General features: G+C 39.0%; 2 protein-coding genes across 2 annotated transcripts in view; both read right to left on the reverse strand.

Moving 5' to 3' along the window:
- The window catches only part of hoxa13b (homeobox A13b), a 5,140-nt gene extending 4,601 nt beyond the window's left edge, over positions 1-539 (reverse strand). Inside the window, 2 exon segments of the mRNA XM_062064203.1 lie at positions 1-452; positions 454-539. The exon segment at positions 1-452 is cut by the window's left edge and continues 75 nt beyond it. Coding sequence (XP_061920187.1) covers positions 1-452; positions 454-539 — 538 coding nt within the window.
- Positions 540-5,387: 4,848 nt separating this feature from the next.
- On the reverse strand, positions 5,388-24,168 carry LOC133660017 (3-hydroxyisobutyrate dehydrogenase, mitochondrial-like). The gene is made up of 8 exons (XM_062063034.1): positions 24,039-24,168; positions 17,848-18,008; positions 17,637-17,746; positions 17,430-17,551; positions 11,249-11,382; positions 11,045-11,121; positions 10,803-10,959; positions 5,388-6,002 (listed from the first exon to the last, which is right to left on the reverse strand). The coding sequence occupies exons 1-8, from the start codon at positions 24,106-24,108 to the stop codon at positions 5,844-5,846; spliced, it is 990 nt and encodes a 329-aa protein (XP_061919018.1). The 5' UTR covers positions 24,109-24,168; the 3' UTR covers positions 5,388-5,843.
- Between the last annotated feature and the right edge of the window lie 1,781 nt (positions 24,169-25,949).

Below are 25,949 nucleotides of genomic sequence, written 5' to 3' on the forward strand. Positions count from 1 at the left end.
TGATGGACCAGGGCTGGTACTGGTAGGTCTCCACCGGCATGAGCGGCTCATGTCTGGCCTCAGAGGGCGCACTCAGCGCGGGGACCACCGGCACGTCCAAGTAGCCGCCTTGGTACGGGCCCGGGGAGTAGCCCTGGTAAAAGGCGAACTCCTTGGCCCGGTTGGAGAAGTCCTCGCCGGCCACGGACGCGTCCACGCACTTGTCGGCGTACGAGGACGGCTGCGCGCAGGCCTTGTGGCTCACCCTGCAGGGGTAGTAGCCGCTGCCCAAGTATCCGTACGGGAAGGACGCGTTGGGGGAGGAACACGGGCTGCATTGCTTCCCCGGCTCCCCCGCACCGGACACGGCCACCTCGCCGCCGCCGCCGCCGTAGGAGGAGGCAGGATGCGCCAGCAAATTCCGACACTGGCTTGGCGCGAAGTTGCCTCCCGGGAAGCCGTCCATGTTTGTCCTCCTCCGGGCCGCAGTCGTACACGAACACCCCCGGCGGCTCGGCCCAGTGCGAGTACAGCAGCAGCAGCAGCAGCGACGTGGTCATAGCATGTCCACGACACGCCGTGGAGCCCAAAACACCCCCCACCCCCACTCGACTGAACGCACCTACGACGCGGACTCCCTGGCAGAGTAGAACCATACCAACTACAGTGGACCGAACCGCCGTGACGTCATTGGCCCAGGACAATCACGTGACATGCAAAGGAGATGATAAAGGTCTGCAGGAGATAATGCATGAAGCAACATCAACATATTTCCCCGCCATCTCATGTTTATACGTCCATTTGTTTATCATTTATGCACAAGCAAACATTTTTAATATATATATATTATATATATATATTTTTTTTTTTTTTTTTGCACACCTTAATTAAAAGAATCGAACCCAACATTCGTATTTTGCGCTCCAAAGAGTTTCAAAGCCCACACCCACCAAATAATAGCAATGCTAAAAGGGCAATAACCTACCATTTGGCGGCGGTCCTCAGGCGGCCAGGACGCGGCTGCAGGAGTCCAAGGTCAAGTTGAAAGACAGAAGTACCCCCTTAAAGAGGCCAAAAGAGAAAAGACAATGACATGGCAATAAAAAAGCTTCAAGGGAAACACACACACACACACACACATGCGCAAAAAAAACCGAATAATGTCATTTTAACTAACTAAATAACATGGACAAAACAAATTAATCACAATTTTTAATAATTGAAATGTGTCAAAAACATCTGTGAGGATAATATTCAAGATCTTTATTTTTTTTTTTAAATGTACTTATCCAAATAAAAGTAAAACAAAATGTGTGTTTATTGAGTTTTGAAGTTATATTTTAAGAAGCGAACCCTGCGAGTTCACCTAATTCGGAGAGCTTTTAGATATTTTAATAGAATTTTCCCACCTTTTTGAGGCTGTAAATTTTTACGGGCCAACTTCATAGCTTGTACTGGGAAGTGTGTGCGTGTGTGTGTGTGTGTGTGTGTGTGTGTGTGATGTGCATAAATTAGGCGAAATAACCTTTATCTTTGTAATACATGAATATCCTTTTGAGATCCTATATTAATCAAATGTACTTCAGTATTCTTACAAAAAATACTACTCTTCACAACAGGCACCATACTTTTTACATTATGAGGACGGTCTTGTGTATCAAAGTTTTTTTATTTGCTATTTCCTGGCATTTTACCACATTCATCATCATCTTATCTTTTTTTTTAGTCTGTTGACATTTATTTCAACAGAGCTGTGACAAGACAACATTTGTATGCACGTACAACACTTATAACCCTTAGCATATCAGTAGGTGGAATTAAATTATGGAATGAGTTAAGTAAAGAAGTTAAACAATGTACTGATATGATCCAGTTTAAAAGGTTGTTCAAATTAATAGTGCTTACAAAGTACAAAGAAGAAGAATTATGAGAAACAGTTTCAACCTTATTAAAAATAAGATATTCATATCATGACTGACTTCATTATCTATTACAAAAACTGCTGTATTAATCATTCATGGATGCCATTGTGCTACAAAAAGAAGTCAGTAAATGAACATATATATTTGTAAACGCTCTGAAGTGGGAAAGGGGTATAGGATTAAATAAGCTTTGCTTCTTCCTACTCCTTTTCGGACATGATGTAAAGTGAAATGATATGAAATTGTGTGATGTATTATGCTGTAAGTGTGTTCATGTTCGAAATACACTAAAGAAAGAAAGAAAGAAAGATCCATCCATCCATTTTCTACCGCTTGTCCCTTTCGGGGTCACGGGGAGTGCTGGAGCCTATCTCAGCTGACAAGATACTATTCTCAAAGCTCAGTAAACTACATAAAGTTTAATAAAATATTGTTTAACGTTATTTGTTAATTTGGATTTTAACGCATGAACCAATACAATATCAAAGAAGTTATTGGATAAAATAGTAATAATAAAAATTAAAAAATCAGTTGAAATGAGATGCATCAGCCATAATATTTATATCCAGCCGCTTGTTGTGTCAGAAGCAAAAACACATGCATTAAAAAATAGTTGCAAGAAGAAGCGCTCCAAAATTTTGAGCAAAAACGGGTGCACGTTGGCGTGACAGCCTCTGTGCAGGCCTGAGAGCAAAGTACTGCAGTGTTTGCAGTACCTATCAAGTAGATGACAACACAGCCTCTCAGCCGACAGGGCTTAATGGACTTTTTATTGGGTTGTCTTGTGATCGCATGACCTATGGCACCTTGGCCCCTCAGTGGCTCCTTGGAGAAGGAGATCAGAAACATCATGCAGCAGGCGAGCCAAAAAAGTGGGGATGAAAAGATTGGTCCCAAAAAGTTGCAAGAAAAATGCATCAAGTGTCATGCAGCACTGTGACTAATGGGAATTTTGTTTGGGTAGGAGTTATTTAACAAGTTACATTTGCACATTTCAACATATCTGAGGAAGAAGCAACTAAGGTTTACATTTAATCTTATACCCCTACTTATAGTGTCTTTTACTGAGAGTTCATGCACACCATAACTTTTACATGTTTAGGTTATGTTCACTTTCTGTGTGAAAGAAAGGAAGGTGTTGGAAAAAAATACATATCAATAAGTAATAAGAAAAACTAAAAGTTAGTTGTTCACTTCAAATTGATTAGTCAATAAATGTTATATAGAATCTGGCACTACTGTAGAGTTGTGATTGTTTACTTCAGCTGTATTAAGTCTAAATGAGTTATTCCTCGTAGTCAAGATGATGCCGTTTTCAGTATTTGTCCAGTTCCTTGATGTCTTAGCAATTTGTCTTTGATGCAGCTGAAGCAAACAATAACTACTCTACAATATTAACAGATTGTGGCAGATTCTACAATATTAAGTAACACATAACATTTTTTGACTTATAAATTCCAAGTGTACAGCTAAGTCAAATTTCCATCCTCCATTTAACTTGATTGCTTCCACAACTCACGTGACTTCTTGGCGATGTCAGCTTTGTGTTTTGTCAGATTGTCATGGATTTAGCTGTGTTGTCCTTTCAGCTTGACTCGCTGCTTCAGCAAAGCCACCTTGCATTTTTTTGTTGGTGAACTTTATGATGACATGTGTGATGTTAGTCCTGCTAGATATTGGAATGCATGTGTTGATGTTGACATCCACATCCACCCCCTTTGAATGCGGAACGTTGGCCACCTGTTGTGCTGCTGAAGCAGCAACATCTTGTCCTTTGTTATCAGCTGCTCTGCTATTAGACATGCGTGTTATCTAGAGGCCCATGGATGCCGACAGGGTCTGCATTGAAAGCCTCCTGGGGACATTACTGTATTTTTCGGACTATAAGTCACAGTTTTTTTCATAGTTTGGCCGGGTTGCGACTTATGTGTGAAACTATTAACACATTACCGTAAAATATCAAATAATATTATTTAGCTCATTCACGTAAGAGACTAGACGTATAAGATTTCATCTGATTTATCGATTAGGAGTGACAGATTGTTTGGTAAACGTATAGCATGTTCTATATGTTATAGTTATTTGAATGACTCTTACCATAATATGTTACGTTAACATACCAGGCACGTTCTCAGTTGTTTATTTATGCGTCATATAACGTACACTTATTCAGCCTGTTGTTCACTATTCTTTATTTATTTTAAATTGCCTTTCAAATGTCTATTCTTGGTGTTGGGTTTTATCAAATAAATTTCCCCCAAAAATGCGACTTATACTCCAGTGCGACTTATATATGTTTTTTTTTTCCTTCTTCATTATGCATTTTCAGCCGGTGCGACTTATACTCCGGAGCAACTTATAGTCCGAAAAATACGGTATGTATTTGCTACTATGCTGGATGAGTAAAATGATTAGTTACTTATTAGTCAGGAGACTGCTGTGGTGCATACGTATAGGAGAAACTTCACGGCCAGAGCTAAATAATAGAATGTCATTTTAGAATGATAACATTAAGAAGGCCTATTTACCTTGCGGCCCTGGGTATGACACCACCCCCCGAGAAAAATGTTTGCAGCAAATTCCTAAAAACACTAGAGCGCTCCTGTTGTATAGAGGAACAAAGACCACTGTACACATTGGCAGATCCTTTCATTTACGTTTTAACATTGTTAGCAAACAAAGAACTGGGCTCTAAACTTATGATTTACATAACTGAGGCTTTTCTCAAGTCCGCTCTTTTGGCTGTTATACTTTTTTTGTAATGTGATTTATGTGACTAAGTTGTGGCTGTAGCCATATATTAAATTTATTTAGTTAAAGTACCAATGATTGTCACACACACTAAGTGTGGTGAAATTATCCTCTGCATTTGACCCATCACCCTTGATCACCCCCTGGGAGGTGAGGGGAGCAGTGAGCAGCAGGGGTGGCCGCGCCCGGGAATAATTTTTGATGATTTAACCCCCAATTCCAACCCTTGATGCTGAGTGTCAAGCAGGGAGGTAATGGGTCCCATTTTTATAGTCTTTGGTATGACTCGGCCGGGGTTTGAACTCACGACCTACCAATCTCAGGGCGGACACTCTAACCACAAGGCCACTGCGCAGGTTATACTAGCGATGTTCCTCAAGGTTCCGTTTTAGGTCCTCTCTTTTTCATCATTTGGGCTATTCAATTGGTGGCCTGCAAGTTCAGTTAAAAAAACTGAAAACACTTGGGAGTGCGGTCAGAAAAATTATCTTTGATGCAAATGGTCCTTAAAAACAGAACAGCGTTCCTGTTATTTTGACAAAATTAATAGACTAAAATCAAATGTCTACTGTAGAGAATGTTGGTTCTCCTGAATATACAACATGAGAATAATAGTGAAGGAAGAAGTCCCTCGGGTGCTTAACTTTGTGGAAATGTGGCCCCAAAACAATTTAGTTAAATAGCCCTGCCATAAGGCAATGTTCAGGAAGTGTCGGTTTAATGAAGTTAACAAAGTGTAAAACATGGTCTTTATTTCTTTGCAAGATATGCCACTCTAAGCCCAAAGTCGTATTTCCATTGTGAGAAGAAATCATACCAAATGAACCAAGAGAAAATTGTAACATAAACATGATCACAAACAAAAGATAAAAACAGAGACTCATTCTTGTAAGTAACACTCCCATCTGGCTCAAATAGTGTTTTAAGTGTCACTGTTGGGGCAGTCTTAAAATCCTCTGCACGTTAGATAAAAATATGGCCTCAGAAAGCTAAAGGAGTGTAGCATTGTTCAATAACAATAACGAGTGAAAAGGTGCTCACAAGACCTGTCCTGTTGATTGGAAGCTCATGTGGCTCTGTGTCTTTTAACAACTGTGTGTGGGGCAAACACACCCTCATTCCACTATGGCAGCAGCCCTGTGTTGCACCAGGTCTACTGTAGTAAGGCTTCGTCTGCGGCGGAGGCACACTTTACTGTCCCTCCTCCTCACGCAAGAACTGGAATACAGAAGAGAAATCTTTACTGGCATAACCGCGGGCGCACATCATCCGGTAGATCTGGTGGGCTAAAGAGCCGAGCGGAACGGGGGTCTTGGTGCTGGTGGCTGTGTTCTGGGCCAGACCTAGATCCTGGAAATGAACAGAACGCAACTTAAGAGAAACAGTCACTGCTTTCACATTATACACTGCTCTTGTGGAATTTCTATGGAAAAGTAATGCACAGTAATCTCAAGAAAATTGTCATATTGTTTTTTTTATTGTTAAATCATATTCACCTTATAATTCATGTGCTATTATTGTAACTACACTGGTGCTTCAGTTTTCATACACCCTGGTTTAGGTGAACATCCATTCATCCATTTTCTACCGCTTATTCCCTTCGGGGTTGCGGGGGGCGCTGGAGCCTATCTCAGCTACAATCGGGCGGAAGGCGGGGTACACCCTGGACAAGTCGCCACTTCATATTTTTCACCAAAAATGAGTTTTGGTTCTAATTTTTTGGTATGGCCACAAAATAATTGACCATAAAAACAGCTTACTGGTTGTTCTCTGTTCTTTTGTAGAGAGCAAAGCAGTCTCACGCATGCGTGTGATTTCATCAGTTGATGTAAACAAAGTAATATCAGCAAACAGCCAATGTCCATGCTTTCTTCGAAATTATAAGAGTACCAAGTACTTTAATAAACAAGGTGAGAAACCAGGGCTGAGCGATTAAAATGATCATGATAAATTTCAGGTCGATCACAGTGATCAGCTTTGAGCATATTAACTCCAGATTACAATTATGACATGACAAACAGTTCTGTGATGAGAGGCAATCAAAGTCGACTTTTCCGGGTCCACTTTCGGTTACAAGGTACTACAGAATTACAGAAACTAATTCCGAGCTTAACGCGCAGCTGAGGGCTGCAAAATAAATGTCAGCTGTGACTTGGGAGTTATCCTCCAAAAATGAGGCTATTGTTGAGAAAAAAGCTAACTCTCGGTTGTGTGTTGGTGGTCAGGGTTACCAATGTGATGTAATGTACACTAATCAAGTAGATGTAAACAACACAAACGGCAACACGACAAATTAGCTTGATCGTTTGAAAAAGTACCACAAAAGCGCTTATATGGAAAGCGTAAAAATGTGTGCCAATTCTGCACAGTTTGCTACTTTTATCAGCACATGTAGCATTAGCAGTTGAGCTGCTACTAGCTATCCAATCTGAATTGTTGATAATTGTGATTCACATTCGCAAGTAGCAATGATGTTAACAGCGTATGTAGCATCATCATTTGAAAATGGCAATGTTTATATTTCAAAACGTCTTAGTTAACCCTGACAGGGCGCTTTGTTTATTTTGGGTCTTTGCATCCTTGCAGAACTGTAAAATAGTTCACAGTGTTATTTTATATATTTTTTTACATTTGTTTTACTGTTCAGTAAAAATGTAAAATATTTTCTGTAGTCCTCTTATTTAAATTTGCTTTGTTATTTACTCAGTATGATAATAAACATGTGAACTAATCCTTAGTTTAATCAGTTTTTGGTATATATGCTTTAAAGGGGCCAAATTATGCAAAACCAACTCTTCATCCCTGTTGGTACCATTTTTTGTGTATTTGGGATCCCCTTCAAGTGCCTGACATTGTGAAATCAAACCATGGAGGCATGGCAGAGATATTTATAAAACAATATTGCCTTCTTCCAAACTTTCTCCAAACGAGCCGCTTGGAATTTGAGACCTTAGTGACATATTTAGCCTTAGCTACGTCAGCAGATAGCTACATATATGGTAGAAGTTTACTCCAAGAGCTTTGCGCAAGTACACCATTTTAATTCAGTTGTAGTCATTAGCGACTTGTCCAGGATGTACCCCGCCTACCGCCCGAATGCAGCTGAGATCGGCTGCAGCACCCCCCGCGACCCCGAAAGGGACAAGCGGGAGAAAATGGATGGATGGATGGATTCCTTCTTTTTCTCTATTCTCTTATTGTGGGCCAGACGAGCTTGTACAACCCTTTGCTGTAGCGTATAGTATTAACTAGGGTTGTACGGTATACCGGTATTAGTATAGTACCGCGATACTAATGAATCCTATTCGGTACTATACCGCCTCTGAAAAGTACCGGTCCGCCACTCCCCCCCGCGGCTCCGCCGTCGTCACGTCGTGTCATAGCTGGTTTACAAGCAGACGAGCATGTTTGGCAGCGCACAATCACGGAGTATGTACAAACAGACACAGTGTGTAGACAGAAAAGGGAGAACGGACACATTTTGGCTTAAAAACTAACGATAAAGGTGAAGTTATAACACTGAAACGCCCTCAGGAAGAGGTGCTTTAAAACATGGCTAGCTAGCTAGCGGCTAAAGTCAAGCCCCAGTCGGCAGTGTTTTAGCTACTTCTAAATCACTATTCCTTGTCTCCGTGGCGACAAATAAAGTACGTTTTTTACAAGTGTCATCCCTGCAGGACGAGGAATAGCTAAACATGCTTCACTACACAACGTAGCTCACCGGCGTCAAAATGTAAACAAACGGCATTAACATCCACTGTAATGATACCAAGTACAGTAACGTATCTAGTCGATACCACTATATTTTTTGGCATCACAACATTCTTTTAAAATTTATGTTATGATTATAAACTCAGGAAATATGTCCCTGGATACATGAGGACTTTGAATATGACCAATGTATGATCCCGTAACGACTTGGTATCGGATTGATACCCAAATGTGTGGTATCATCCAAAAGTAATGTAAAGTATCAAACAGAAGAATAAGTGATTATTACATTTTAACAGAAGTGTAGATATCAATCAAATCAATCAATGTTTATTTATATAGCCCTAAATCACAAGTGTCTCAAAGGGCTGCACAAGCCACAACGACATCCTCGGTACAGAGCCCACATAGATAGAACATGTTAAAAGAGAAAGTAAGCATATATTAACAGTAAATGAACAAGTAGATTAATAATTCTTTTTCTACCACTTGTCCTTAATAATGTTGACAAAATAATAGAACGGAAAATACAATATGTTACTGCAAACGTCAGCAGCTAAATTAGGAGCCTTTGTTTGCTTACTTACTAATACAAGAAAAGTTGTCTTGTATGTTCACTATTTTATTTAAGGACAAACGTGCAATAACAAACATATGTTTAATGTACCGTAAGATCTTTTGTTAAAATAAAGCCAATAATGCAATTTTTTGTGGTCCCCTTTATTTAGAAAAGTATCGAAATAATTTTGGTGCCGGTAGCAAAATATTGGTATTGGGAACACACTAGTACTAACTTACATCTGTCAGTAGACTCAATATGGAAGTGCTAAAAACTACAACATGGTTTGGCCTGGAGGGGAGCTTTGGCGTGTAATTTAAGATCACCTGATAAATGGCACATTCTGAAGAGACAGCCAGAAAGCGGCTTGAAGACTGTCTGTAAAACAAAATCTATGCAAAATGTTGACCAAAGCACCACCATTAATTATCATGTAAACCACGAGATAAGTGTTTTAAATGTAGAAAAAAATCATGACACCTTTATCACTGGTAGGTAAAAAACAATATAAAAAAATCATTGTATTAATTGAGATCGGATGCTATGGAAAAACTTAATCGTAATTTTCCTTATGGCCCAGGCCTACGAGAAAGCACTATTCAGTTCATTACCTCCTCCATTCACCCCCTACCCTATCAACGAGTATTGCTGTCAAGGGTTTCCAATAAAGGTAAAAGTGTGTACATCCATTTCATTCTGCATTGTTTTCTACATGTAAAACTGTATTTTTCTCTCTAAAAAAGTGGTTTGTGTTAACATTTTAGGGTGTCTACTATAGATTCATTGTATTTACCGTAATTTCCGGACTATAAGCCGCTACTTTTTCCCCTCGTTCTGGTCCCTGCGGCTTATACAAGGGTGCGGCTTATTTACGGCCTGTTCTTCTCCGACACCGACGAAGAGGATTTCGGTGGTTTTAGTACGCAGGAGGAAGACGATGACACAATGATTAAAGACTGACTTTTCATATACCGGTAGGCTGGTTATTTTGATAACGTACAGGTGAGCACTTTGTATTACTTTGCACCGTTGTATTATTTGTACTCTGCACGAATGCTGTTCGCCATGTCAAAGATGTGAAAGTTTGATTGAATGATTGAAAGATTTATTGTTAATAAATGGGACGCTTTGCGTTCCCAAACAGTCATCTCTGTCCCGACAATCCCCTCCGTGGTAGCAGGAACCCCTATATACTACGGTAATTACACATCAAAACCCTGCGGCTTATAGTCGGGTGCGGCTTATATATGGAGCAATCTGTATGTTCCCCTAAATTTAGCTGGTGCGGCTTATAGTCAGGTGCGGCTTATAGTCCGGAAATTACGGTACATTGTTTCCTATGGGAACATTGTTTTGGTTTTCATACAATTAGGTTTTCAGCTAATTGTATGAAAACAATTAGAACATATTTATAACTAAAATTGATGTACCACTGTACTCTGAGCTAATGACAAAAATCAAACAAAGTCTCTGAAGTCTAAAACACCCATGTGGTTGCGTAATTAGAAATTTGGACAACACTCTTCGAACTATGCTTTGATCAAAGAAAGGCATATTAATGGATATCATGCACCTGGGGATAGGTTGAGTGGCAACACTAAATTGGCCCTAGTATGTGAATGGGAGTGTGAATGTTGCCTATCTGTGTTGGCCCTGTGATGAGTTGGCGACTTGTCCAGGGTGTACCCCGCCTTCTGCCCTAACAGGGATAGACTCCAGCCACCCCTGCAACCCCGAAAGGGACGAGCGGTAGAAAATGGATGCATGGATGGATGGATGGATGTAGAAAAACAATATGTACATATTCTTCTGCTATTTGTGGTCATGGATGGAGCTTATACGCCTAATTGGGACATTATTTTTGACTGGCGTGAACGGACCTTTGCCATGAGCTGGGTGCCAAAGCCTCCCTGGTAGTTATTTGCTGAGGGGACTCCCTCCATCACTCCAGGCACAGGGTTGTAGGTGTCACTGGACCAGCAACGGCCCGAACTCATGTTTAGGATCTTAGCCAACAGCTTGGGATCAAGACCAAGTCTGGAAGAGAGGGGAAAAATTGCTAACATTAGTTGATCCATTTTAAATTTTTGGTCATCCTCCCGTTACAAGATCATTGTATTACCTGATTCCCAAATTCATTGTTTCTGATGTTCCAATCATTCCAATAGCAAGAAGCATGTTGTTGCAGATTTTGGCAGCCTGTAATCCAGTAAAAATGCAAAATAATTTACACGTCACATTAATGCTCATATTTAAACATATTAACTCCAAAGAGCTAAGATAATATCCTGTACATGCAAAGTGATTTTGTCGCAGAAAGAATTACCTGTCCAGTTCCAACTTGACCACAGTACACCACGTTGGCTCCCATGCAGTTGAGTAACTCTTGGGCGGCAGTAAATTCTTGTTCAGCTCCTCCCACCATAAAAGTCAACTTTCCTGAATTGGCAGCACCCACACCTAAATAAAAGGAAGTCATGTGACACTCATGGTTTGCTCCTAGTGTCATATTGTTCTCTCGAGTTTGATGCATGTGTGGATTAAATTTACTAGAGGCAAGTCCGATCAATTCAATTTTTGTCCTCAAAATTCTACACACAATTCCCCATAATGAAAATGTCAAACATTTTAGAGCTTTTTGCAAATATATTACAAATTTTAAAACATATATAAAAATCCCAGCTTTTACTCAATACTTTGTTGATGCATTCAAGTCTTTATGAATACGATGCCACAAGCTTAGTACACCTATCTTTGGGCAGTTTCACCCATTCCTCTTTGCAGCACCTTTCAAACTCCATCAAGTTGCATGGGAAGTGTCGGTGCACCGCCACTTGCAGTTGTCTCCAGAAATGTTCAATCGGATTCAAGTGTGGGCTCTGGCTGGGTCACTCAAAGACATTTAGAGAGTTGTCTTGATGTCATTTCTTTGACTGTGTACTTGACTGTGTACTTAAGGTCGTTGTATTGCTGAAAGATGAACCATCACCCAAGTCTGAGTGCAAGAACGCTCTCAAGCAGGTTTTCATCCAAGATGTGTCTGTACATTGCTGCATTCATATTTCCCTCTATCCTGACTAGTCTCCCAGTTCCTGCCAGTGAAAAAAACATCCCTACATCATGATGCTGCCACCACCATGCATCCCTGTAGGGATGGTATTGGCCTGGTGATGAACAATGCCTTGTTTCCTCCAAACATGATGCCTGGCATTCACACCAAAGAGTTAAATCTCAGTCTCATCAAACCAGAGAATTATGTTTTCTATGGTCTGAGAGTCTTTAAGGTGCATTTTGGCAAGCTCCAGGTGGGCTGCAATGTGCTTTTTATTAAGGAATGGCTTCCATCTGACAAGCCTGATTGGTGGATTGATGCAGAGACAGTTGTCCTTTTCCAAGGTTCTTCTCTCTCCAAAGAGGAATGCTGTAGCTCTGACAGAGTGACCATCGGGTTTGTTGGTCACCTCTGTGACAAGGGCCCTCCTCCCCCGATTGCTCAGTTTTGACAGCTGTCCAGCTCTGAGTCCTTGTGGTTCCAAACTTCTTCCATTTACGGATGATAGAGGCCACTGTGCTCATTGGGAAGACAAGTGGGCAACTTGCAATACTTGCAAAGTGGATATTGCATCAAATAGAAAAGAAAAAAAAAAGAAAAAAAAGAAGCTGTTAATACTGCAGGTAACTAACAAACTAACACTGCCTATCATGTTAAAACATGCCATTATTAACTGTTAACGCAAAGTTAATGTTTCTCATGTATTACATGACGAGACAGCATCTGACCACAGTCTGTACGCCACCTTCCTGCCTAAGAGGTGTTCTCCATGGCTGGAGACACTGTGCTGAGATAAAAAAGCAGATATGCTTAATTTTCTGCAAAACAATGGTTAATTTCCTACTTGATGGTTGAAAAATTGATTTGACTTGCTTGTATTTGTCTTTGACTGACGTAGTTTCACTTAGCACATACAACAGCATATACAATTAAGAAAAAAACGTTATTTCTATTTGAAAAATGTTAAACATGTTACTGAACATTTTTGTGTACTTTTCATTTGTCACAGAATGATTCATGTTGTATTGTGTTTATTACTACAGTAGAATATTTGTTTTATTATTATATTATATCCATCCATATTCTACTGGATCACGGGGTGGGAGTGGTAGCCTATCCCAGCTGATCTCGGGCGGAAGGCAGGGTACACCCTGGAAAAGTTGCCTCCTTATTGCAGGGACAACACAGATAGACCAACAACTATTCACACTCATATTAGTTATTTTCAAAACTAAATATTTTTTTCTGGCACCCCACCGAGGCTGTGGGTCTCTTAAGATCTCTCTGTTGTGGTTGTATACTCATGTTTTTTCTAAACTAAACAAAGTTGATGCTAAGCATCATGTTTGCTATCTTTTTATACCAATGAAAATCGATAAGAGAATCGATAAAGAACCAAAATTTTAAGCAGAATCAAAATTGTAAAAATGTTTTCAATTCCCATCGCTCAGTGGGACCTTATGTGGACAGGTGTGTGCCTTTCCAAATCCTGTCCTATCAACTGAATTTACCACAGGTGGACTCCAATTAAGCTGCAGGAACATCTCAAGGCAATTGAAACACGATTGCACCTGATCTCAATTTTGAGCTTCATGGAAAAGGCTGTGAATACTTAAGTACATGTGATTTCTTGTGCTTTTTTTAATACATTTGCAAAAAGTAGAATTTTGGGGACAAAAAATATTCATTCCATTTTGGAATAAGATTGTTACAAAATGTGGAACTAGTGAATTGCTGTGAATACTTTCCAAATGCACTGTATGCAGAAGTCAATTTGAAATTCATATAAATGTCTATTCTGTGTTGCCCCTGCGATGAGGTGGCGACTTGTCCACGGTGTACCCTGCCTTCCGTCCGAGTGCAGCTGGGATAGGCTCGAGCAACCCCCACGACCCCGAAATGGACAAGTGGTAGAAAATGGATGGATGGATGGATAAATAACCAATTAAATGGACATTTGACATTACTTTTACCTTTATTGAAGACTCTTGTTAAAGAAGACAAGGTGGTAGGGAATGAAGGGAGACAAGAGTCATACAAATGCCACCTTTGTACTTTGCTATCTTAAAGGGGAACTGCACTTTATTTATTTTTTTTAAATGTTGCCTATCGTTCACAATCATTTTGAAAGACATAACGATAGATAGATATGTTTTTTGCTTTCGAAATATTAAATAAATGCGTATAGGAGCCGTTAAATGTTGCCTATAGAGCCCCTAAAAACATCCAAACACCTCTGGTAGGGTTTTATATACATGATGTGAATATATACTGTATATGTAATGTAGTAACAGGCACATTTCTAATAACATTTAATATTTACTTATTTTAAACATTTTAAGCATACGCGGCGCATTAATGAAAAAAAACGCATATACAAAGTTTGCTTTTCTCCCCCCCTTTAATCACTAATTTCTGCTAACTGCAGACTTTATAAGGGCCAACATTAATGAAACATCACTTACTGTGCAACGCCAGCTGTCATTAGGATGCTGACTGCTACAATGTTCATATATTCCCTTTTAGATTAAACATGTCTCATAACCTTCGCAAAGAAACGGGGTGGGGGGCAGGACCTGGCACTTTTCGTGTCTTTCTCGCCCGTTCCAGTTCCTCAATGGCTGTCAAAATGTCCCAACTTGTCGGATTACCTACTCCGACGTCTCATGTCCAGGTGAGATGCATTATTTAATGTAGAACCTGTTGTTAGCATTTTTAAGGTTATAATCCAATTGTGTGTGTTGGTTCTTTGGGAATGCAGTAAAATGCTCTCCCCTTCCCACCTGCTCGTTTGTTCTGCCATCCTGACGCACAACAATAGTTTGACCAACTGAGAAAGACACGGCGAAACTAACCTAGTCGCGATTTTCCCTGGCAGTATGGGAATTTGTTTTGATTATGCATAGACATTATGTACCACAGCTCTATAGTGTTTTTCACTTTCTGACAGTAACCCAGACTGTGGCAAACATTTAGTGACATTTTTCATCCAAAAAATAATGTAAAAAATCATTTAAAAACCGAGGTAAAACTATATCACTTTCAAGTCAAATAACTTCAGCAGTAATGTTCTGAATTAAACCTAATAATTTTAACTTTTAAAACAAGTTGACCACTCCAAAAATGTCAATTTAAAAAAGGTGAACTTCAAAACTGTCTAAAGTGACAGAATCATTCTGGGTAATTTACAGTTAAAAAAGTCACAGGAGTACCAGGAAATGTTGGAATCAGTCATCGCATTTACAGGAAGCTAATGGAGACAAGCCAACCTTTGCATAACGCCTCCCAGACCTTTGGTCTTGTGGGCAATCTAGCACTATATAATTTGGTTCAAGGTGGAAATGTATAAATCCACATTTAAGCATCATCACTTTTTAAAATATTCCCAATTGAAAACTTAAGGGGTTGGTTTGGTAGAACAAAACCTTTGTTCCCAATCTCTTTCTTGATAGTTGATAAAGGCAACGCTCATCAATCGTTTATACACTAAAAGTCAAATATATTAAATGGGATAGCGCTGCAAAAACCACACGGGTCTTACATAGTTTCACAAGAAGAATCAACTAGAAGACACATGTTGATTCAATTAGGTTCCCAACACTTTTAAAATTTATGATTCAACCATACAACATTAAACAGGAATTGCCAACCACTGTACTTCTTTGAAAAGTTTCCCTCCTGTGATCTACAGCTTTGTAATTGAAATCAGACATGCACATTTTAGTTACAAGTCCTAGGTCAGGACGCCAACGTATACACGCACACTTCAAACTATGCACATTGATAGCAAGACTGTGACATGATGTCATTTTTTATTGGTGAGATATCTGCTTAAATTTAGGGAGATAGCGTTCAAGCAAACTTGTATTCTTTGTGGACCACCAAAAAGCTCACATTAATATATTACATTTCAAGCAAGAAACCATATTTGGTATACCAAAAAGTTCCAATAGCTACCGCACACACATGAGCCAACATAGGACCAATTAATACAGTAAATGTTGATAAACGCCAATGATAATGTAATAGTGTATAACCACATAAACTGAAGTTTAGACTTGCCTTATAAAGTCTTATTTTAGTCAATGATGGATGGTTACAATGTTACATTTGTAAGTATATTTAATGAGTACACTATAAAAAATTGTAGGGACATCTAAAAAGTTAGTCTTCTCAACAATTATGTCACACTTAAGGGACATGATACAATTTCAACTTATTATGAAATTGTAAAAAAAATGTAAATGATACTATTATTCAAGGAATATAGGCTTTGTACTAGAGGTAGGAATCTTTGGGCACCTCACAATTTGATTACAATTACGATTCAGGAGCTACGATTCGATTAAAAATCGATTATTGATGCATCTGTAATTTATGTATATTGATGCAGTTTTACATTTCTTTTAATTTCACTAAATAAGCGTAACTTAAAATAATCAATTAATTTGTAATATTAAAACAATCATGACGGATCATGACATTATCAGATCACTTACGATCCCCTTGTCATATAAATCTGGGCTGGTGCCTCACCTTTATCAGAAGTGTCTTTACCCCACTAGTAAAATCTTGCATGGAGTTTAAAAGTAATGGCAAATACATTTTTCATTCCAAAAATTGTCACACAAATAATCTCTCGTTCATCAAGCTTTCTTGTCGAAGGGACAGGACTAATTTGTGTGCTTCATGGGCACATAGCTGCTTTTTAGAGGACATAATTATTGTTGGGCCATAGAGGATCCTATACTTATTTCCCTCAATTTAGTACAAATTATAATTTACAATAATTAACTCATACTGTATTTTACTACATTTTTAACAACCCTACTACATGGTATTGTTTTAATACAAATACTAGTTATTCCTTCACTTGAATTGGTTCCAAAAAAAATCCCTCTCTATGATGAAAACAAATTAGGACAAACATTAATAAGAAACATTTCATAAGACAAATATTCTATAACAAAAGTATCATATTATTTTTCATTTATACAGATATTGTGTTTTTTATGTATTAGTTAAATAGGCCGGAATCATGTCCACATCATTACCTATGGCTAAATATTGAGACGGCACTATGGGGTTGCACACCAAATGAAACAAATGAAATATGATTATGTTACATTAAAGAGTTACACATTTGCTTTGTAAAACTGTATGAAAAAGAGTATACTTTACCTGTTAAAATCTTAAAGTATAAACATATATGCTGACTCGCTAAACTCTGCAGCTTGGGACCACCCACCTTATACTGTATAATGCCACAGAAGCCAAACCACATCCTCAACAATGTCCATACGGTACAATGAGCACCCTTGTTGCTCAGTGAGAAAATGCAATTTCGACCTACATGCATCTTTGGGTGTGTACACTGAATGTAATGGATTCAACTTTATTGTCATTGCACTTAAATGTATTTGACCTTTTGTACAATTACAAATATAAAACTCACCTCCTGAAACCGGTGCATCCATAAAAACAGCTCCCATCTTCTCAGCTACTGCTGCCACCTCTTTGGAAACTGCTGGATCAATTGTACTAGAGTCAATAAGCAGGGAGCCCTTCTTCACTTTCCTGTTGAAAAAAAGGTTGTCACAAAATATTCTGAAAAGTTCATTAAATGAACTGTGTGCAAATACATAGTGAAATAACCACATACTTGAGAATACCATTGGACCCAGTATACACATCAACGACATTGGCATTTGAGGGAAGCATGGTGATAATGCGGTCAGCCTTGTCTGCTACCTCTGCAGGATTATCAACAATCTGTAAAAAACACATACAAGCAATGATGAAGATAATGAGCAGTTTACAGTTTAGAATGTAAAAATAGAAGCTTAAATACAGTATATATTTTATTATCTCACCTGTGCACCTAGCTCTTGAATTTCCTTGCAGGACTCTGGGAAGACATCAGTGGCAATGATTGGGTAGCCATGCTTCAGCAAATTCTTGGCCATTGGGTTTCCCATATTGCCCAGGCCAATGAAGCCCACTTGTGTCTTGGAGGCCATAGACCTTGTGGAGGCTGTCACATGATAGTTACATGCTTATTATCATTTTATTTTGCTAATTATTTGAATTCAGCAAAAACTTTAGCACTGTGTAGCAAATATTGCTAAATAAACCATATGGCTAAAATAGGTGTAGTTTCTCAGTCATATAAATAATATTATGAAGGAATAATATCTAAATCCGACCTAAAAAGACGAAGCCATGCCTTTTCCTCGAGCGGGTTGGACTACTCTAAATGGCATCTTCTCACTGGGCTCTCTAAAAGAGCCGTAAAGCATGTGCAGTACATCCAGAATGCTGCTGTTAGAATCCGGACTAGAACCAGGAAATATGACAATAATAATCCAGTACTTAGGTCATTGCACTGGCTTCCTGTTGTTCAGAGAACACACTTTAAAACAGCTCTGCTTGTGTACAAGTCTTTTCATGGTCTTGCGCTAAAGTACATCTCTGACATGTTAGAACTAAATGAACCATATTGTTCTCAAGTTGGTGCCAGGAGTCAGGATGAAACATAGAGGCTGCATTTCAGTTTTATGCTCCTAAAATCTGGAATAGTCTTCCAGAAGATGTGAGACAGGCCTCAACATTAGCAATGTTCAAATCCAGGCTGAAAACACTTGTATTTAATTGTGCATATGACAACCGAAATTATTCTATCAACACTTTATGATATTAATTTAAATTTGATTGGTTTTATGATGATATATTTAATTATTTTAATTTGAATTATGATTATGATTATTTTATTTTTGCCATCTTGTAATTTTCTGTAAGGCCTTTCGAATTGCCCTGTATGTAATAGTTGAGAGGTGTTCTCTGATTTTTGTAAGACTTGACTTATTATACTGTATATCAACACTATTTTTGAAAATTAGGACAAAAAGTGCAGTTACATCTTATGGCCGTTATGTGCAATAATGCAACATTTTCCACATGTATTTTTATGTATTTATGTTATTTAGTTTCTGCCATATTACTTTCTTTATAATGCTTATGTTGCTTTCATATGCACATTTAATTTGTACTTGAGGTACATGAAACACTTATCTACAATAAGGTTTTTTCTACAAAGTACATCATTTTGAATGTTATTTACAAAAAAAATAAAACTTAGTTAAAAGATTTCAGTGTAAGTACTTTTTGAAAATGTTTAGCAAAATTTAAAAATACCGCGATAATAATGATAACCGTGATAATTTTGGTCACAATAACTGTGATAAGAAATGTTCATACCATCACATCCCAACGCGGTAATAATGAATTAAAACATTTACTATACTGGCTTTGAAAAATATCGGTACTTGTTTTTTTATGGATATGATTGCTGGTAATGAGCCAAGACCCATGTGAGTCAACACACACACAGAGCACTCAGAAGCGGTAATAGTACGAACACAGAAGAGGACGAAAGGACGTATTTTTGGCTTGTGCAGTATTTTGGCTTAAAAACTAAGGATAAAGGTGAAGTTATAAGCACTGAAGCGCCGCTCTGAAAGCAGCCAAATTAGGAGCCTTTGTAACCCATTTACTTGCTTACTACTAAAAGAGAAGTTGTCTAGTATGTTCACTATGTTATTTAATGTCAAAATTGTTTGTTGACTGCAATAGCAAACAAATGTTTAATGTAGCATAAGATTTTCTGTTAAAATAAAGCCAATAATGAATTTTTTGGTGGTCCCATTAATTTTAGAAAGTATCAAAATACATTCTAGGACCAGTACCGGGTAAATATTTGTATTGTGACAACACTAGTACGTAGTAATGTAAATATTAGGGGTGTAAAAATTAAATCGTTCCAATCGAAAACCGATTTTAACTTTAGAGATTTGAGTTCATCCTTTGGTGAGCCTCAGGATCAATTTATATCTAGTATGGATAGGTCGATGTCTGATTGGAAAATCATAAATTGGTTGACTGGAGCTCTGCTACAAAATATGACTGCTCTATTCTTGCGAGACTTCTGTGATGATGTAATACGAGAGTAACGTTCTCGTTTACGACTGAGAACAACAGAGCAACATTGCAGACCGCACCGAAAGAGTTTACAAACAATGCTCCTCCGAATCTTAAATCTTAAACGTTTGGATATTTTAAAAAGAATGGTCGGTTGGATAAAAGCAAGGCCATGTGTAACGTTTGGAAAGCAGCAATAAAATATGAGCACCCACCTGTTAGGACCGCATGGAGACACTCAAGCGGGCAATGAGGGAGCTAAGGATGCTGATGCAAGCAGAGCTACCAATTGGCAGGACAAGGACACTGATTTGAAAGACTTCCAGCCCCAACTTACCCACAACTTTGCGAAGTAGTCCCAACATCTACTACACTGTTCATTGTGCTTAAGATAAAGACCTAGCTGCACAGTAAGCAGAATGGAACTTTGAAAAGTATTTGAGCTTCTACACTAAGGCCATATCCACACGAACGCAGACAGTTTCAAAAACGCATATTTAGGGTTAAAACGATCTCCATCCACACAAGTGTACTTTCAAAACTGTCTCTGTCCACACACAAGCGCATACACCTGCTGTCATGCACATTTTGTCCAATCAGAAGACTGAAAAAAGCAGCCACAGCTGACTTGTTGGTATTACACCTCTGTTATGTTTATTTTGATATACTAGACGTACACTATGACATGTACATTATCTTTAAAACCAACCTTCATGTACACACAGCCCTGGGAACATTATTATCTCATTTGTTCAGTGTTAAAGCGTGCATGCAGGCCTGTGCTGCTGAAACCCAACACTGATAGAATAATAACATGTTTAGCAACATGGTGATATATTACATGTGCATTGAAGTGTACATTTTTTCTAAAATCAGCATGCACTAACGGGCCAAGGAAACCATTTTGCATGTTTAAGTGCCTATATAAAGCACAAGGACATGCGTGTGCCGCTGCGAAACTCTCGTGGAATTACTGTATAAAGCATTTAATCATGGATATAGTGATATGGTGCATGTATAATGAAGTGTATATTGTCTTTAACATCAGTACACACTACAAGGAGGACCCTACATTGTTTTTTTGTTTATTGCTTTTTACGCACGTGCGCGGTCGCCCGCGGTTCTATATACAAGAATGGAAGCAACACATGTAAGTTGACTTCATGATTTGTCGTTAAATAAGGACTAAAAACATACGATAATGTTGCACCTTTCTTATGACACAGAGCAAAAAGTCTTGCTTGTCAAAATTGTACCATCAGCTGGAGGTTCGACAGCGATCGTATCGAAAACAGCTGACTGTCATTTGTGCCGGCGGGAGTGTCGCGAAGCCCATTTTGATGTGTCTTTTTAATCAATGTAAATAAAGTGAGCATAGCTGCATATTTACATTCAAACATTCAGTAATTCATCTTATAGTGTGTGTAAAGGTAGCATGGCAGTGTTGTTGAGCTTTGTAAATGACAGCGCACAACTTGCATACCGCCCGAATGCAGCTGAGCTCGGCTCCAGCGACCCCCCACGACCCCGAAAGGGACAAGCGGTAGAAAATGGAACCGTAATGTCATCACAAGTCTCCATTTGTGCCGTGTACATGCATACGCTAAGCGGAGAGTTTTGGAACTCTACACTTTGGTCAGCGTTGGCAAAAGTCTGCGTTTTTAAATACAACAGTACGTGTTTGCGTGTGGACAAAAGGCCTAAACGCAGAGATACTGTAAGTATGCGTTTATTAAGTATCTGTGTTCGTGGCCTAAAGCTGCTGTTTAGTTTACTCTGTGGCACTTAATTGTATCTTGCACTTGTGTTACTGTGGTGTGGCGTCATAACACCTCTGCTTGATGCACAGCTTGCTTTTCTCTGTATTTTATTGTTGCTACCTGAGCAAACAGTAAATACCTGGTAGCTTTTCCAAAAGTGTTTTGTTTCCATCTTCTTTTCCCAAGGTTTATAGGTTGCAATGTACCGAAGTTGTTAGTACTACAATTTGCTCATAATTAGTACAGGAACTACCCGTTTTGTCTGTGTCTATTTGGGGGCGGCATGGCGTAGTGGGTAGAGCGCCCGTGTCAGAAACCTGAGGGTTGCAGGTTCGCGCCCCGCCTCTTACCATGACGTTGTGTCCTTGGGCAGGACACTTCACCCTTGCCCCCGGTGCCGCTCACACCGGTGAATGAATGTTGAATGAATGATAGGTGGTGGTCGGAGGGGCCGTAGGCGCAAATTGGCAGCCACGCTTCCGTCAGTCTACCCCAGGGCAGCTGTGGCTATGAAAGTAGCTTACCACCACCAAGTGTAAATGAATGATGGGTTTTTAACATGTAAAGCGACTTTGGGTACTTAGAAAAGCGCTATATAAATCCCAGGTATTATTATTATTATTATTTAAAGAATAAAGACAATGACACCGTTACAACCTGATACATATTCTTTTCACCATGCAAAGATTCCATCTGCATCGAATCGCATCAAATCGTAATGTTTTAAAATGAGTGGTGTGCCGTCAGGGCCAGCAAGGCCTTCTCTGTTGGCGTAACATAACCAGAAATCATGATCATAATAAAGATAAAAGTAATTTTTTTATTTACTTTCTCTAAATATCTAAAATATTCATATTCTCTTCATGTCATATTATGCTCCTTCCAGCGCTGTTGTTTTTAGGTTATAGAATTTTTATCCTATCAGAATTCAGCTAGCTTATTTTGCCATGCTGTAGGAAATCTGCCTGCAGCCTTCAGAATCAACAATGCAGGCGTCTGTGCACTGTAAGTGAACGGGACATACAGTTGATAGACAGTTGTGATAGCCAATCAGATCATGAATTGTTGTCAGTAAGGCCTTCTAGATGGCCTAAAGCGGATATATAGTGATGTTCTGAGCTAGGTAACATAAGAACTCCATGACCCAGCATGGCACAGTAGTGAAGAGCATGCGCAGTAGCCCCGTTTAGGTTGTTGAATGTAGACATGCAGCGGAAAGGTTTTTGATGAGCACGCTGTGGAGTAAACTTTAAGAACTCAGCCAACACGCCTCGTCTGCATCTTTAATGATTAGACAAGACAACACATATATTTGCAAGGCCATTTTCAAGAAGGATATTTAAAGAGAAACTACATCTTGTGAGACAATGTCGGCCAACCCCGGAAGCTAGCTCAGCTGTCCCAACGATGAAATGTGAGTTCAGATATTTTATTTCTTTATTTTTTACAATTTTAATTTTGACAGTACCACATAAGATATGTTTTAATTGCTGATGCGGGTTTATTGATTTTTATATGCGCCAGAAAATAACCCGTTTTGTACAATGCCCAGGAGTGCGTAAATGTGTTTCTGTATAGTACTTCTCCAGCAATGGTCATGTGGTGACATCAATTATGGTATTTTGAGAGGTAATCATTGAAGTCGGACATCACTGAAGGCCTCGGTGGGAAACGCACAGCCCGCCACTGTTTAAAATGTATTGTTATTGAATCGTATTGTAACCCATACAGCTAGATTCATATCGGATCAGCATTTAAGGTAGAGGTGCACACCCCTCGTAAATATGCATGTACAAAGTTCCATACAATCAATGTATGACAACACACAATCAAGAAACTGTAATTTGACTGTAAAGAAAACAGAGCTTGCTTGGACTGATAAAAGAGGTCAGGCACACACCAGAAAATAAACAAAAGAGTTTACTCATTCAAGCTTAGTTTAAATGTGTTCTCTGTCCTATGATAGTCAGTGCGGTTATTACATAACCTTCCTTGAACACAAGAGAAACAGTGGCAGACAATGACATATATTAGCCATTAATAGTGGAAAACATTACCATAGTTGGTCTGTTTCACTGCCCGCTTCTCTAGGTTCGAGATATTATCATTATATTGCAGAAGAGCTGAAACTAAGACGGTGAAAAAGTCCTACAACTACCCAAATGACAGCAAGACGCCCCCCAGACCTAGCTAAAACCAGTGTGTCCAAAATGTACTCAAACTTCACTCTGTTTCCAGCAAAACTAGACGGTCCATTCGGCCACATGACGTTTCAACATCAATAAGTAGACGCGACGCATGTAAAAGTTAAACTTAGGAATTCTTACCAATCGCAAAGTCAACATTCTTGCACCGCCTACCGACTAAGCAGCGAGTCCCTCTCAACACGGCCGCCATACTTGTCTCCCTGTAACGTCGCTTGCTGACGCAATGTTAAGTGCTTCAATGACAGATTGTTAGCCAATCAGAGAGCTCGATCCACCCCGTGTACAGCCAATGAGTGGCAGGGGAGGGTCAAGAACTCAACTTCATTTTTTGCTTATTTAAAATATAATAATTGTCGTGGGTACATTTTTATCTAGAAATTTAGATTTTTCAAAACAAATCCATCCTTCCTCAGCTTTTACAAAAAACTGCTACTTTTTGTCATCTATAAAATGAATGTACACAAGACACACTGTGGAACTAAACCATGCAATTAACCAACTGATGCTCTCAAACAATCCCTATTTTATAAATGGCTTTTATTTATTGAGGTTTACCCCTTATATCTTATTTTCTAAGCCTGTTTTGACAACATATTATTGAAATAATTTCTTAAACACCTATGGTTCATAGTATAAACCATTATATTAGGGATTATAGGGTCCCCAAACTACAGCCCGCCAGCGTCCAAAATCAGGCCCGCGGGAAGTCCCAAGTATAAAAAATAAAAATAAAAAAATAAAAAAAATATATATATTTTTTTCTGTCTTTTCTTATCCACTTTGTACCGCTTGCTACTCACGGTGTCTCCTAGCCGCTCAGGCAAATCATATTGTCTAAAAATGCATTTTCTCATCGATAACGTGACATCATCGCGCACGCGGAAAGTGCGCTATATATATCTAGTATATATATATATATATATATATATATATATATATATATATATATATATATATATATATATATATATATATATATATATATATATATATATATATATATATATATATACAAACCCCGTTTCCATATGAGTTGGGAAATTGTGTTAGATGTAAATTAAAGATTAAAGATTAAAGTACCAATGATTGTCACACACACACTAGATGTGGTGAAATTTGTCCTCTGCATTTGACCCATCCCCTTGGGGAGCAGTGGGCAGCAGCGGCGCCGCGCCCGGGAATCATTTTGGTGATTTAACCCCCAACTCCAACCCTTGATGCTGAGTGCCAAGCAGGGAGGGAAACGGGTCCCATTTTTAATATAAACGGAATACAATGATTTGCAAATCCTTTTCAACCCATATTCAATTGAATGCACTACAAAGACAAGATATTTGATGTTCAAACTCATAAACTTTTTTTTTTTTTACAAATAATAATTAACTTAGAATTTCATGGCTGCAACACGTGCCAAAGTAGTTGGGAAAGGGCATGTTCACCACTGTGTTACATGGCCTTTCCTTTTAACAACACTCAATAAACGTTTGGGAACTGAGGAGACACATTTTTTAAGCTTCTCAGGTGGAATTCTTTCCCATTCTTGCTTGATGTACAGCTTAAGTTGTTCAACAGTCCGGGGGTCTCCGTTGTGGTATTTTAGGCTTCATAATGCGCCACACATTTTCAATGGGAGACAGGTCTGGACTACAGGCAAGTCAGTCTAGTACCCGCACTCTTTTACTATGAAGCCACGTTGATGTAACACGTGGCTTGGCATTGTCTTGCTGAAATAAGCAGGAGCGTCCATGGTAACGTTGCTTGGATGGCAACATATGTTGCTCCAAAACCTGTATGTACCTTTCAGCATTAATGGCGCCTTCACAGATGTGTAAGTTACCCATGTCTTGGGCACTAATACACCCCCATACCATCACAGATGCTGGCTTTTCAACTTTGCGCCTATAACAATCCGGATGGTTCTTTTCCTCTTTGGTCGGGAGGACATGGCGTCCACAGTTTCCAAAAACAATTTGAAATGTGGACTCGTCAGACCACAGAACACTTTTCCACTTTGTATCAGTCCATCTTAGA

The sequence above is a fragment of the Entelurus aequoreus genome, linkage group LG11 (assembly GCF_033978785.1).
Source record: "Entelurus aequoreus isolate RoL-2023_Sb linkage group LG11, RoL_Eaeq_v1.1, whole genome shotgun sequence".
In the NCBI taxonomy this organism is placed as follows: domain Eukaryota; kingdom Metazoa; phylum Chordata; class Actinopteri; order Syngnathiformes; family Syngnathidae; genus Entelurus; species Entelurus aequoreus.